Genomic DNA, 13,284 nt, shown 5'->3' on the forward strand with positions numbered 1-13,284 from the left:
GCCTCTCAACCTTCTCTTGCGGAGGCTGAAAAGGTCCAGGTTCTTTAGTCTCTCCTCGTAGGGCTTGGTCTGCAGGCCCTTAACCATACGAGTGGCCCTTCTCTGGACTCTCTCCAGGTTATCCGCATCCCTCTTGAAGTGCGGCACCCAGAATTGCACGCAGTACTCCAACTGTGGTCTGACCAGCGCCCGATAGAGGGGAAGTATCACCTCATTGGATCTATTCATCATGCATCTGCTGATGCACGATAAAGTCCCATTGGCTTTTCTGATGGCTTCGTCACACTGCCGACTCATGTTCATCTTGGAGTCCACTAGGACTCCAAGATCCCTTTCCACTTCCGTACCACCCAGCAGGTCATTCCCTAGGCTGTAGGTGTGCTGGACATTTTTCCTCCCTAGGTGCAGCACTTTGCACTTCTCCTTGTTGAATTGCATTCTGTTGTTTTCTGCCCACTTGTCCAACCTGTCCAGGTCTGCTTGCAGCTGTTCCCTGCCCTCCGGCGTGTCCGCTTCTCCCCATAGCTTTGTGTCATCTGCAAACTTGGACAGCGTACATTTCACTCCCTCGTCCAAGTTGCTGATGAAGACATTAAAGAGTATCGATCCAAGGACCGAGCCCTGCGGGACCCCACTGCCCACACCCTTCCAGGTCGAAACCGACCCATCCACCACAACTCTCTGGGTGCGACCCTCTAGCCAATTCGCCACCCACCGGACTGTGTAGTCATCCAAGTCACAGCCTCTTAACTTGTTCACCAGTATGGGGTGGGATACCGTATCGAAGGCCTTCCTGAAGTTCCAGTTCATTCATAAACACAGAATAGGAACAGATGCTAATCCAGACAATTTCTAGTTCCTTAGCTTGTAGCAGAAGATACCAGAAAAAGAGTAAATAAATTCTCGTGGTAAGGAAGAGGTACTTGACCCTTAGCCTTGCTTTCTTGCAGAGATGGAATGCCCAAATCTCCACTCATCCTTAAAATGGATTTGATAGAAGGCCACCAACAGCGCTGGTGTCATACCCTATTTGCATATTTGGTTATACTGGGAATCATGGGGAAAATAAAGAGCTACTAGAAAAATTAGCTTCCTTACAAGCAGGCAACACAGTAATTACCCTTAATTACAATGCTCTACTATGCTGTAATACACGTGTGCCACAGTTCATGGATTGCAGCCAGGCCTAGGAAAGTAGAGATGCTTTGTCATTGTTTGTTTCTCCTGTGTTGCAGGCAGTATATAAAGCCAACATTGTTCCTTTGCTTCCAGAGCATCCAGTCCAGTGGAGGTGCACCTCTCTAATAATATTAAGCAGCCACGACTGAATACATTTCTGTCCACACCTATGGGCAAGAGAAGGCATTTTACAGCTAATGGAGGCACAGACATTGATGAATACATTGGAGGTGTTGCCGACAGGAGTGGCAGGCACTTATTTTGAGGCAGGAGAGATCCAAGGAAGAAACAACCTGCCCTCTGCCTCCACCACTTGGACCCAGTTAGAGATGCTGCATTTTCTTTAGTGAAATGACCTGTGCAAGATCAGAAAGGAAGCCTGTGGCAGAGCTCAGGTGTTGCAAGAACATTCTCGTTCATGGCATGGCCAAGCAGATAGCTGCTGGAATGAGCTGTATCAACACCTTGGGAACCAAGGTCCTAAGCTATACTCAAATGCTGATCACAGCCACAGCCCTTGCTAGCCCTTCCTCCAGCTGAAGGAGAGAGAAAGTTAAACACAATTAAGACTAGGTCAGTCAGCAGGTAAAAATTATACTTTTATTTTTAATTTGAGTAAACCAGGAAGAGAAGTTGTCGGTTTGTTCCGCTCAATGGTTCAGTTAAAAAGGCCAAATAAGTTTCATTTCTGGGCACTTGAGCCCATGGGAAGAAATACACAAAGACAGGAACCCAATCAAAAAGAAAGAAAAAAAAAAAAAACAGAAACAAACAACAAACTGATCAAGCCCGGCACTGAAATGCGACATGGAAAGCTAAGATGTACAAGATTTATTTTACACACTGATGAAATGGTTATACATCTGATGCAATTTAGCTTGTAATTTTTTTTTTATTTTTTTTTAAACATTTTCTCTATTTATTTTAAATACAGGTTTAGGTGCTTTTCAGCTATGAAAAAAGGCAAAAAAGTGCATAAGTCAGAGAGAAGGCAGAAATCAAGCAGTAAAGAGGTTTGTTTCCCATGGCAGGAGAGAAGGGGCAAATGGATGAAAGGGGAGAGAATGACAACAGACTCATGGTAGCATTAAAAAAAGTTTTATACCAAAACTCAATTTCCTTGGTTTATTTGGTCCATTAAAAAAAGTTTATTCACATTGTTATTCCTCCTCCCCGCAATAACTAGCTTTAAGAACAGCATTAGCAGTAAAGGATATTCACCTCTCCCCTTCTTCAGCTCCTGTGCTCATGTGTTTTAGCACCAACAGGGATTCCAGTTCCCCAGAGCCCATCTCAGCTACGTGGGACCTGCCCTCAAGAACCACATCCCAGTTGATTGCATCCCCTCCCAATGCCCCTGCAAGTCCTTAGCCTGCTAGGAAAGCTGGTTTAAAAAAAATAAAATAAAAAAGAAATCAGAGGTTCTCATTTCCCCACCCCACCCCACCTCCTGCTGGCTCATTCTCACTCCCGGCTGCATCTTCCCCTTTTGGGATGCGACTGACTTGTCACTCTTCAGCCAATGGATCCCCGGGGCTCCAGAGACCCTCTTCCCAGATTGGCGCTCTTACTACAGCAGCATGTAAGGAATCCAAGCCAGAGGTTTCTGCACACACTACAGCACCCCACCCCTAGGCCCCCACGGTATAAAAGACACAACTCATCTTCAATTCAGGTTTTTGTTTTTTTGCCAGTTTTGTTTCCATTGTGCTTTTGAGAGAAGGGAAACAGCAAGAACTCAAGAGAAGGGAGGATGTGAAATTCTTTTGCCTGCCAGAAGTTGGCTGTCCCCATTTTCAGAATGGCTTGCAAGGAAAACCCCCAAAAATAATAATTACAATAATAAAAGGCAGAAAGACCCCTAATCTCCATACAACACTTAGCCAGGTGGCTCCTGGCTCCTAGACTCCTTCCCCTCACCTTGGGCATGAGCACCACTGTGGGGGGGCAACTGGTCATCTATGGCAGTCTGCATCCTTCCAGAGATCTGGCCAGCTCTATCTAATATCCAGTTTCTCCCATCAAGGTGTAAATGGTCCCATTGGTCAAGGTGCCAGGAGAGTTAAAGTCTGGCACAGTGCACTTGTAAACATGTGGTGGTCCTCTGCCCCCACCCCCCTACCCCATCAGGGAGGGGTGACCTATCTGGAAGGTTTGGGGAGCTAATGGCACCTCACTGGGGCTCAGTACTTGCTTTTAAGAAGCCTGGTAGCAACTCAATCCATTAGAAAAAAAAATAAAATAAAAAAAGACCCTTGGGCCTAGCTGAGACCACCTCACTGGCCACACCATATACAGCCTTCTCAGGAATGGAGCAGTGGTCCATGTTATTCCACAGACCCATTAAGCTGCATGGAGTTCTTGGGTAAGAGAAAGGCACCAGGGAATGTAGGCCCCATTAGGCCAAGCCAAACAGGGTGGCATAACTAGTTTGTGAGGTGGAGGGGGCTCCCCAGTGGACTGAGCTGAAAAAGGGGCTGCTTCACCGCCATTCTCAAATACTCAAGTGCCTTAAACCCAGGATAACACAGCACCATCCTTTCTGCCCTCCCTGCACAGAGATTTCCAGTTATAGTTGCCCCTGCTATTTGGTTCCACCAGCTCTTAGTTCAAACCAGAAAGAGGGCAGGGGTTGTGCTTTGAAGTTTTGGTCCAGGATGTGATCCAAGTCAGTAGCAGCCTCAGACATCTACTGCTGGCACAGATCAAGGAGAGAGTGCAGAAGGCAAGGGCTGAGCACACTTGTCCATTGCTTGTCTTCTCCAGGGGGAAAGGCTGGAAATGGAATGTAAGGCAAACTAGCACACCTGCCCGGGGGTGGGGAGGGAGGGAAGCAAGCAAGCAGCACAGGGGCATTGGCTGGCTCCCACTGTTCTTTCTAATGGGTGGTGGCTGAAGTATCAGGCCAAGAGAACCTCTTGTGGAGAGCACTGGTCCTCCATCTTGGCCCCCTTCCCATTCTCCAGTCCACAGACCCTTTAGTAGCACCTGCTGATCTCTACGGCAGCATGAGGCACATGTCAATCCAAAGCAGAGAGGAACCGCACCTCGGTGGAGATAAAAATCCCAGTCTTCACCTTTACTGTGAAGCCTGAAGTAAACCACAGCCCCAGGAAAAACCATTTCCACATCACCTGCCCCTGTTCCCAGCACATGTGGCTGAAGGAAATGTGGGGACGGTTTATTTTGCCCGTGGCTTGGTTCGTTTGTGGACAGAAAGTAAAATCTGAGCCAGACACATTTTACTATGGCCTAAATGGCCACTGAGAAAGGCTAGAAGCAATTGCTGTCAAGTGTGTGCCTGCTCCAGCTGACTGCAGGGAGGCATCAGGCATGACAGTGAGTAGGGTCCCTGGAGACAGAAGGCCCAGCTGCAGCTAGGGAAAGGCAGGAAGCTTGCCAGTGACTATTCCTCTTGCTTGGCAGCAGTGTCCCAGTTTGGGGAAAGTAGAGTCTCCCCTGCCCATCCCTACCCCCCTCAAAGCATGGAGCCCTCAGACAGAAGCAGCCATGGGCTAATACTCAGTGCTGTGCTGTGGTCCCTGCTGCAGATGCCAACCCCTCCTAGACCCGTGAACGACTTAAGGGGGAAGGGGGTCCACAGGCCTCAGGATTAGGTTCTGACCCCCTGCTCCCTGCCACAGCTGCCTCCATCCCCCCACCGGACCTTGGAGACCTCAGTGCCATGGAGGACAGGCAGCACAGAACAATGATCAACCAGAAACTTAAGACAGAACTAAGCACAAGGCCTCTTCAAGGACCTTTTGGATCTACTGACTTGGCTCATGAAAAGATTAAAAAAAAAAAAAAAAGAAAAGAATTTTTCATTAAAAGTTGTAGTGGTGAAAGGCTGATGGGAGAACAACTCACTGGAAATGTTTTGCAGAGGACAGGAGATAGATATGGAAACTAGGAAATGGCCCAGAGCAAAAGCTGCACAGGCCAGGGAGTTACCAGCTCCAGACAGGAGATGCTTGTGGCTCTAAAGAACAGAAACCCTAGTTAACCAGGCAGAAAGCAGGCCACAAGCCCTCCTCACCCCTGCTGCTAAACAGCAACCCCTCAGTCATTGGTCCCTTGTTACTCTAACTGCTTGGCTTGGTCCCTAGTAGAGATGGATGGATTTGCTCCTGTTCAGAGGGGGAGCAGGGCAGCTGGGATTCTCCCCATGTTCAGGATCCCAGTGACTCAACCTGTTTCCACCAGTCAGAAAGCACCCCTGGAGAGGCAGGGCCCCCAACTGGTGCCCTAAACCCCTTGATAGTTACAAGGAGGAGGTAGGAGGGGGAAGAAAAGCTGCAATGGTTTGGGCTTCTGGGCCATATGGTATGGTCACTAGACAGATCTCCTGCAGAGTCCCAACAGAGCTATGGGATCTATGAAACAAAGCTACACTGGCAAGAGAAACCGGGAGATGGCTGCAGAGTTTCAGAACAAAAAGTATGGACATGAAAGGGATGCAGCTCTGGTGGAGGAATGGCAGAAGGGTGCTGGATGAGATACGCACACGCAATGGGGGGCCCCAGTGTGAGCAGGGTGCTTTGGGTGTTGGGTCATGTCCCCCCTTCTCCTCAAGGCTCAGATGGCCTCCACATAGTTGGCTGGGAGCATGCCGGTGTCCCCTGTGCGCTCCACGGTGCCATACATCCAGCCATCATCTATCTGCTGCACATTGATGATGGTGTCGCCGTCTTGGAAGGAGACCTCATCTTCATCAGCTGCATTGTAGTCATAGACAGCACGGAACCGCTTCTGCGGGGTAGGGAGAAATGAGTCAGCAACACACCAGAAGCTCCAGCACAGCTATTCCCACCAAGGTGCTGCAGCACCCTGGGGTGCTACAAGATCATTTTAAGGGTTGCCTGGCACCCCATGACACATTAGCACTGTTAGATTTGCAAACACCTACATGAGTCACAAGGTAAAGTTAGAGAACCTAAATGGGAATCCATAGTGTTCTGACCCTTTGAGGTCCAAGTTCTTTGCAACAGAAGAATTGCTCTATTATTTTTTCCATAGTCAAACAAATGAAAAATGAAGAGCCAGCATTTTCTGAGGGGTGCCTTGAGTCTATTGAGGGCGAGAACCACTGCTCTACCCCTACCCAGCCCATGAGAGGCACCCCCACCCCCACACACAAAAAACAAACAAACAAACCAAAAGTGTCTCATCCCCAGAGCAGCCACACACTGTACAGAAGAGAAGAGCCTGCAATCAAGGGAAGAGGAGGGAGGCAAGGAGGGAAAAGTTGGCTGTGCAAGGGTCACTAAAGACCTGGAAACACTTCCCCTAGTCAGTAAGCAGCAGTGTAGGGCCCAGGTTAAGCACAGCAATGCAGTGAGCAGAGCTCAGGGGCATAACCTTGGTAACAAGGCAGCAAGAGCATAGGAGACTTGCCATCATCTTCACCACAGCATCAAGGGAGCAGGAGAGCCGAGGGAATCCAAATTCTTCCCCGTCAATGCAGGAGAGTTTGCAGCAGCTGGAAGAGGGTATCTGACTGGAGCAAACCCTGATCTACACCATCTGCTATGACTAAGGACTGGGCACCTGGCATCATAGCTAGGCCTGTTCAGTATCACTGTTATCCTCCAGGCAATACTCACCCCTCCTCCGGAAGGGACACTACGCTGTATAGAAACTGGAGCAGCGGGCTCCTTGTAGCCATAGGAATGAAATGGAGGCTGTTGCTGCTGCTGGTAGGCTGTAAAAGGAAAGACAGTGCCCATTAGCCACAAAGTGCTGCTGTGTGCAAAAGGATGGAGACACTGAGCTCTGCATCTGTCAGAGGGACAGCCTAACTATGAAAGGGCCTTCCCTTCTGTAAGGAAGAACCACAAATTGTTTGTCTGGGCCTCAACATGGAAGGAAAGGAGCTAGAGAAAAGCTATGGAAGTCAGTGCACCCCAAACTACTAATAACTCTTCTGTGGTCTGATGACAGAGCCTGGCCTCTCCAAGATCCCAATATCAGATGGGGGAAGGCAGCGTAGATGACAGACTACACCTTGGACAAGTAGGGCTTTCCCAGACAACCCCCCCCACCGATGATTATAGCTTGTTACCAGGGTTGCTGGGCTGGATGTGATGAGGTTGCTGGTGGTGTTGCTGCTGTTCTGTGGGTCTTCTGTAGTTGGCGCCATCCTGCGAGTTCCTGCGCTCCATCTCTCCACCCTCACCGGAGCTGGAACCCATCCTGCTCTTCTCAAACTCCTCATGATACTTTATCTACAAGAGGAAAAGAGGCAGCAATTAGGATGCTGCCTGCTGGTTCATTCCCCAGGCTTGAGACAGCTGGGCTACAGAGTACGTTTAACCTGCTAGCACAGACCCTGTTCCCCCCAAGAAGCACGGCATGCGTTGCTGCAGCCACTGGAGATGCAGACATCTCTAGCAGGAAACTGCCTTAGGTGCTGCCTCACTTGGATCAAGCCTTGCAGAGACAGTCATCCCAGGGTCTGACCTAGGTCCATGCAACTAGAGAGCACACTTTGGGGGGTCATGGAAGAGCCCGTGACTCTTCCCACCAAACAGGCTGTTGAAGCACAGCCATGACATCCAGGCTGTGCCCTAACACTTCTTGTGCAAGTTCAACTGGCTACCCCTCACATCTTGGCATGTTAATGCTGTGCCCCTTTAGGACATTAGACCCCTACCACGTCCCAGAGGTGGAGGCCTGCAATACCTACACAAGCTAAGGGCACCTCTGGGATAGCCACAGAAATTAAAGCAATTGCTGTTCACACTGCTCTCCAGAAGAGGGTGCCAGAGACTCTCAGCAGTTCCAGTTGGAAAGGCATCAGGACCAGGCAGTTGCAGGGTTTGCAGCGGTGTTTGTTTGGGGCTAAGGGAACCTTCCTTCCCACATGCACTTGGTCTGGACTGGTGGAGACAGATACAGACTCTGACCTATAACCAGGCTCCCTTTCCTGTTATTGTCCAGAATCTGCTCCTTGCTTTTGGCCTCTCAGCAGAGGGACAATTTGTGGCCCTGTTATTCTACACTACAGATAGCCAAGACTGCTTCCCAGTATCTGGTACCATCCCTCTCTTCCCTTGCCTTCCCCTAGTGTTTCCACATGCCACTCCCCAGCAAGTGCAGGCTTTCTAGCAACAGAAACCATCTTTGCCCCAAGTCTGTAGAGCACCCAGCACCCACAGGGCTCAATGTCTACAGTACACTGAAATAGACAGTGCTAGGTATGCCAAAAAGTCTCCCCAGGAGCCCATTTGCAGAAACATCTGGGCTGCAAGCTCTCTGGAGGAAGATACAAAGCCCTGCTCAGTCCAGGGGGGGTGGGGGGGAAATCTGGGTCACTTCTGCCCATTTCATCCATCATCTGAGTTGCAGCTGTAAATGCACACAAGGCTGTGGTGCTTGATGTTGCAGAAACAGCAGAGACAGCCCCTGTCTTGAGCAGTTTACACAGTCAAGAATGGAACAGCATTCAGGAGCAGTTGAGAACTTGCTTCAGTTTTTCCAGACAGGGGGCCTTGCAGCTTACAGTGAGATGTCCTGTTCTGGCAGGGTACTGCAACCTGCAAACAGGCACTTGCAACTCCCACCCATGAAGAGCCTGGCAACCAGGATTTGGCAGGGATGCTTTGGTCTTGTTACAATACACCCTGGGCACTCCTGTGCTACATACTGCAACTACCTGTATCCACGTGGTAGGTTATGTGCTGCCACAGCATTGGCAACCTTCCTTGCAATCACACCCTCCTGGTAACCAAAGTAGAAAACATGCCACGAAGCCCAGCCCAGCCCTCTTTCCAATCACACAGCGAGTCCACTACACAACTCCTCACATACCACCACATGTCCTTGCCCCCTTCCCCACCTCCAGTCAGAGTCCACACTGTTCCCATCCTAACTGGGCTGGAGATACTTTAACTAATAATGCTTGGCCTGATCACCAGAGAAACTGGTTTTCTCCGGTTTAAAGAAAATAAAACCCCCAATTTTCGGTTAGAAGTAACCCCAAATCCACATTTTTCTGTGATCAAAACAGGATTAGAACCAGCTAATCGGGGTGCAGAACTGCTTCCTCTGTGGACATGCGTAGGGGTTCCTCCAGCATTAATGTGAGCTGAGCTGCATCATAAACTAAGGATGTACCTGAGGTGCTGCAATACTGGTCAGGGAAACAGAGCTCAACCCTGCTTGCAATAGTACCAAGGCTGATCTGACCCTCAAGCACTGTTGGTTTCTTTTCTCTTTCAGCCACTCTGCAAAGATCCTGTGCTCCTGGCTCTGACCTCTGAAGCACAGTAGCTTGGCCTCAAATTACTTCAGCTGGGAGCACTCCCAAGCATCTAATTGGAGCCCAGGAGCACAATAAGCCAAGGGGGAGCAGAGTCCAGAAACATAGTGGGCTGTGACTTGGCCAAAACACTCAGGCACAGACAAAGCGAGGCAGAATGAGGGTGCAGGAAGGGAACCCCTACCAGGGACAGTTGCAGGTTGGAACCATCATGCCCCACTACCTCAGTTTAGCTCCCTTGATTTTGGCCTCCATGCCAGCTCTGCTGCAGCCAGAAGAGGGTATTAAAAGAGAAGGGACTGATGGTCTAGCCATGAGTCTGCAGACCTAGCACAGCACAGATCAGAGAGGAGAAAGCTACAATAGCCAATTAAGACAAAGGCTCCCACTCTCTATGCCTGTATGGTAACCAGAGCCAGGGATGGGCATATGGTGGGAGACAATTTTAGCTGGACAGGCAGGATTATCATTCACTATGCTGAATATAACTCAGGAAACCTCTTAAGTGTAAGGACTGGTGCCTTTTGCCACCTCACAGGCACTATTTGCCAGAGACAGAAGCAAGGACCACAGCCTCTGCCCTATATATTCTAGGCAAAATGCCAAAGGGCTTAAAGCATGAACCAGGCATACACAGCCCCCCTTATTTTTTTTTAATCCCACACATTTTAGTGCTAATGCCCACCCTTGTTGTTCCAGTCTCAGCGTCCCCTGAAGGGAGCCTAGCTGTATGTTTGGTTCTGCTATGGAACTACATGAAAACCCAAACCCATCTCCCTTCAGAGCCCCAGAAGGCTCCCAAGAGACAACTCTGGCTCATTAAGACAAAACACTGAAGTCCTCTGATCCAGATCTTTGTCACCAGAGACAGACACAAAGTGGAGCTGCAAGAACATTCTACAAAACCAGAGCAAACCCAGGAGAGCCGGTCAATGAGGTAGTGTCTGGCTACAAGGAAATCTCCAAGGAAGTTCAAGGAAGGGAAACCCTTCTAAATAGAGCCCTGAAGTGGCAGTAAAGCCAGAGAGATTGGGGAAAAAACATGGAACAAGGAGATGTTGCATTTTCTAGTGGCAACAGCTTCCCCTGTGCCTATTAAGATAATGATATGTTACTCCTTTCTTCCCTCTTCCAGGTGTCCTTCATAGCATAGCCCCTCCACCTCCAGAACCTCCTCCTGAGGTTCTGCTTGAATTTCACCCCCCCCCGCACCCGCACCTTTTTGTTTCTGGTCACCCCATCTGTGGCTCCACCAAATCCTGGGACCTCCTGGTCAACCTCCTCCTGGCCCTGGCCAAGTGGGCTCCCTATTTGACCAGGAAGGAGGCTCTGGCCTGGAGACTGTGGGGGCCACTTGCCTCTCACTTGTCCGTTCACATTTCTGGGCAGAGCACCAGTGTGCAGTGTCTCACCAGTTCCTTGGATGCCTTTGAGGACCACCCAGGGGGCTTTGCTCAGTGTCCCCCTTGGGCGCACTTATTTTCATGTTTTGACCCAAACAACATTCCTATCCTGTTTTTTTCATTAGCTGCCCCAAGAATTTAGTTGTACCACACTCATTAGCCCCACACAGGGTTACTAATTAGCCAGTGGGCCTTAGGGCCCACGGTATGAGTGTTACAAATAGACAGGCGTCCTTCATGGCAGAGAAGAAGTAGGTCTTGGCTGCAACTGAAAGCAAAAAAGATTCTCTACTTAGGCTGCTGCTTGCCAGACAGCCCCTTAGCCGTCTTGGACTCTATTTTCCATTCCAAGAACTAGAGTTTCATCAGACCCAAGGGCCACAGAAGGGATTGCTGGCTGCCCTACACAGTGGAGTCATGTCTACACTAGCCCACCTACTGGCATTGGTATCAGCAGAGCTCCAGAAAGCTGCCTATATTTTAGGTGTCACACATCAAGGATTGATGCATCCTTTGGGACACCACCAGCTCCACCTTTTATGCCCCTGGGGAAGCTAAACAGCTTTGAGAAGTGCCTCAATGTGGCACAGGTGCTTAGGCCCATAAAGGAAGCATGGAGCAAGTCTCTAACAGAGCAAGCTATTTTCCCCGTGTTGGGTGTTTTTGCTGTATATAGAGCTAGGAAGGGAGAAACTGAGTGGACAGACCTGGAAAGAAGGTGGGGGGTTCTTTTTTTGAACTCAGGAAGTATTAAGCCTGCTATAAAAAGGGAAACAGAGAGCAGTTTTAGTAGTGATCATGCTCAATTTAAGAGTACTTAGACTCCAGAGGCACCATGCTCAGTCAGAAGTACCTCAAGGGTTTCTGAAGACTTATTTCCTCCCCTCCCTCCCACCCACAAGACTCATGGTCTGGTGTCTCCTCATCACATCTGTTACAGCCTCCCAGAAACGAGATCTCTCAGCCAACCTTCTGTCCCAGAAACCTCACTTTTAAATAGAAGTTTGAAGGGTCCCAACCTCTGGCTCACTGGGCTAAGTGGGATCAGGGAAGGAGCCAAGAGGTGCTGCCAGGACACACATGACTAGTTCCAGCCTTTGATATCTAGCACAGAAAGAGCTCTCTCCAGTGCAGTCTGTTTCTCATTTGATTCTCTGACCTATGCTCAGAAGGGAAGGGTTAACTCCAACCGTCTGGGCGTGGGTGTAAAAATTAATAACCACTTGTGTTAACAAATACACAGCCAATCAGACAACACCTGGAGCCCATTCACTTGCTGGTTAAACAGTTATTTACTGAAGGGAGCAACAGGAACTCTGCCAGCACAGGCAAGGGCAAGAAGTAAAGCCTGGAGCAGAGCCTCGCTGCTGGGAAGGGAATTCCCCCATAACAGCAAAGCAAGAGTTGCACCCTGCTTTGACTTACTATCTGCTGAAATCCTGACCAGGGACAGCTCTGCCTGCGAAAAGCCACTGAAGTCTACTGGCCACAACCCACACTGGTTTTTAGTTCCTGGCTCAGTCAGTAGGTCAGTTCCCTCGGCAGAAACCTGGACAAGTGCCTTTCACAGGGCATATCAAAGGGGTGTTATTTTACCATTGGTTTCCAGAACCTCAGCTTTACCTTTCAGTAGTCAAGCCCTGCAGCAGCTTTGAAGTCTGAGGGACGAGAAGAGAAGTTGTCAGCCTTGCTCCTTCTCTAGGAACATTAATGTCCTACTGATCCCATGCCCTCCCAGCTTCCCTCATGAGCCTGTGCTGTCAGGCCCCTTGGTCTGGAGCGGGGGCTTTCTTATAAAAGTAGGTCATCTTTATGGAGGGCAGGACAAACAGCCAGACTGTATAATAGGGAGCTCCTGCTCTGAACTGCTCCCAGACTTAGGAGTGAATGGGGAGGTTGTGCAGATGGTCCTTAGGTTTGGGGCTCAGCCCAGTCCTAAATCAGAGAGAAACCCAGAGCATAAGGTGCTTGATTTACTTAGGGGCAACAGGGAGTCCCAGTGGCAGCCAATTGAACGGCGTCCCCCAGGAGTTATCTGCTGGGAGGCTCCTTCCCTGCCTCTATGTGGCTCTTCACTCATCACTGTACTGTGCAGAAACTACTGACCTTGATACAGTCTTCCTCAAAACTGAGAGAGTTTTCTATAGCACTATAAGCACCACCCATCACCCCCTCCCAACATGGGCCCAGGCAATGTGGCAGGTGGGCGGGGTGCAATTTCAAAAGGGGACTGTACTTCGGGGGAAGAAAGCAACATTTCCTCTGCCAGTGAGTTAATGGCCAACTGAAACAACCCATGGGGAAGTGAATTGGCTGCAAGTTCTCCATGCACCAGAGCCTATTTTCACATAACAACATATACAACTGCAAGGCATCACTGCTTCTTTCCCTCTCCGAAGAGGAGCTTCTGGCTCTCCTTGTCCCACAGATAAAATGGGC

General features: G+C 49.6%; 1 protein-coding gene across 2 annotated transcripts in view; it reads right to left on the reverse strand.

Moving 5' to 3' along the window:
• Positions 1–1,760: 1,760 nt before the first annotated feature.
• Positions 1,761–13,284, reverse strand: part of LASP1 (LIM and SH3 protein 1) — a 58,797-nt gene continuing 47,273 nt past the window's right edge. For both annotated transcript variants that reach the window (XM_006022566.1, XM_014519447.1), the window contains 3 exons: positions 7,244–7,406; positions 6,786–6,883; positions 1,761–5,931 (listed from right to left, as the gene is read on the reverse strand). In XM_006022566.1, the coding sequence (XP_006022628.1) occupies positions 5,758–5,931; positions 6,786–6,883; positions 7,244–7,406 (435 nt within the window). In that variant the 3' untranslated portion in view covers positions 1,761–5,757. The remainder of the gene's footprint in view (positions 5,932–6,785; positions 6,884–7,243; positions 7,407–13,284) is intronic.

This window comes from Alligator sinensis, unplaced genomic scaffold, assembly GCF_000455745.1.
Source record: "Alligator sinensis unplaced genomic scaffold, ASM45574v1 scaffold886_1, whole genome shotgun sequence".
In the NCBI taxonomy this organism is placed as follows: Eukaryota; Metazoa; Chordata; order Crocodylia; family Alligatoridae; genus Alligator; species Alligator sinensis.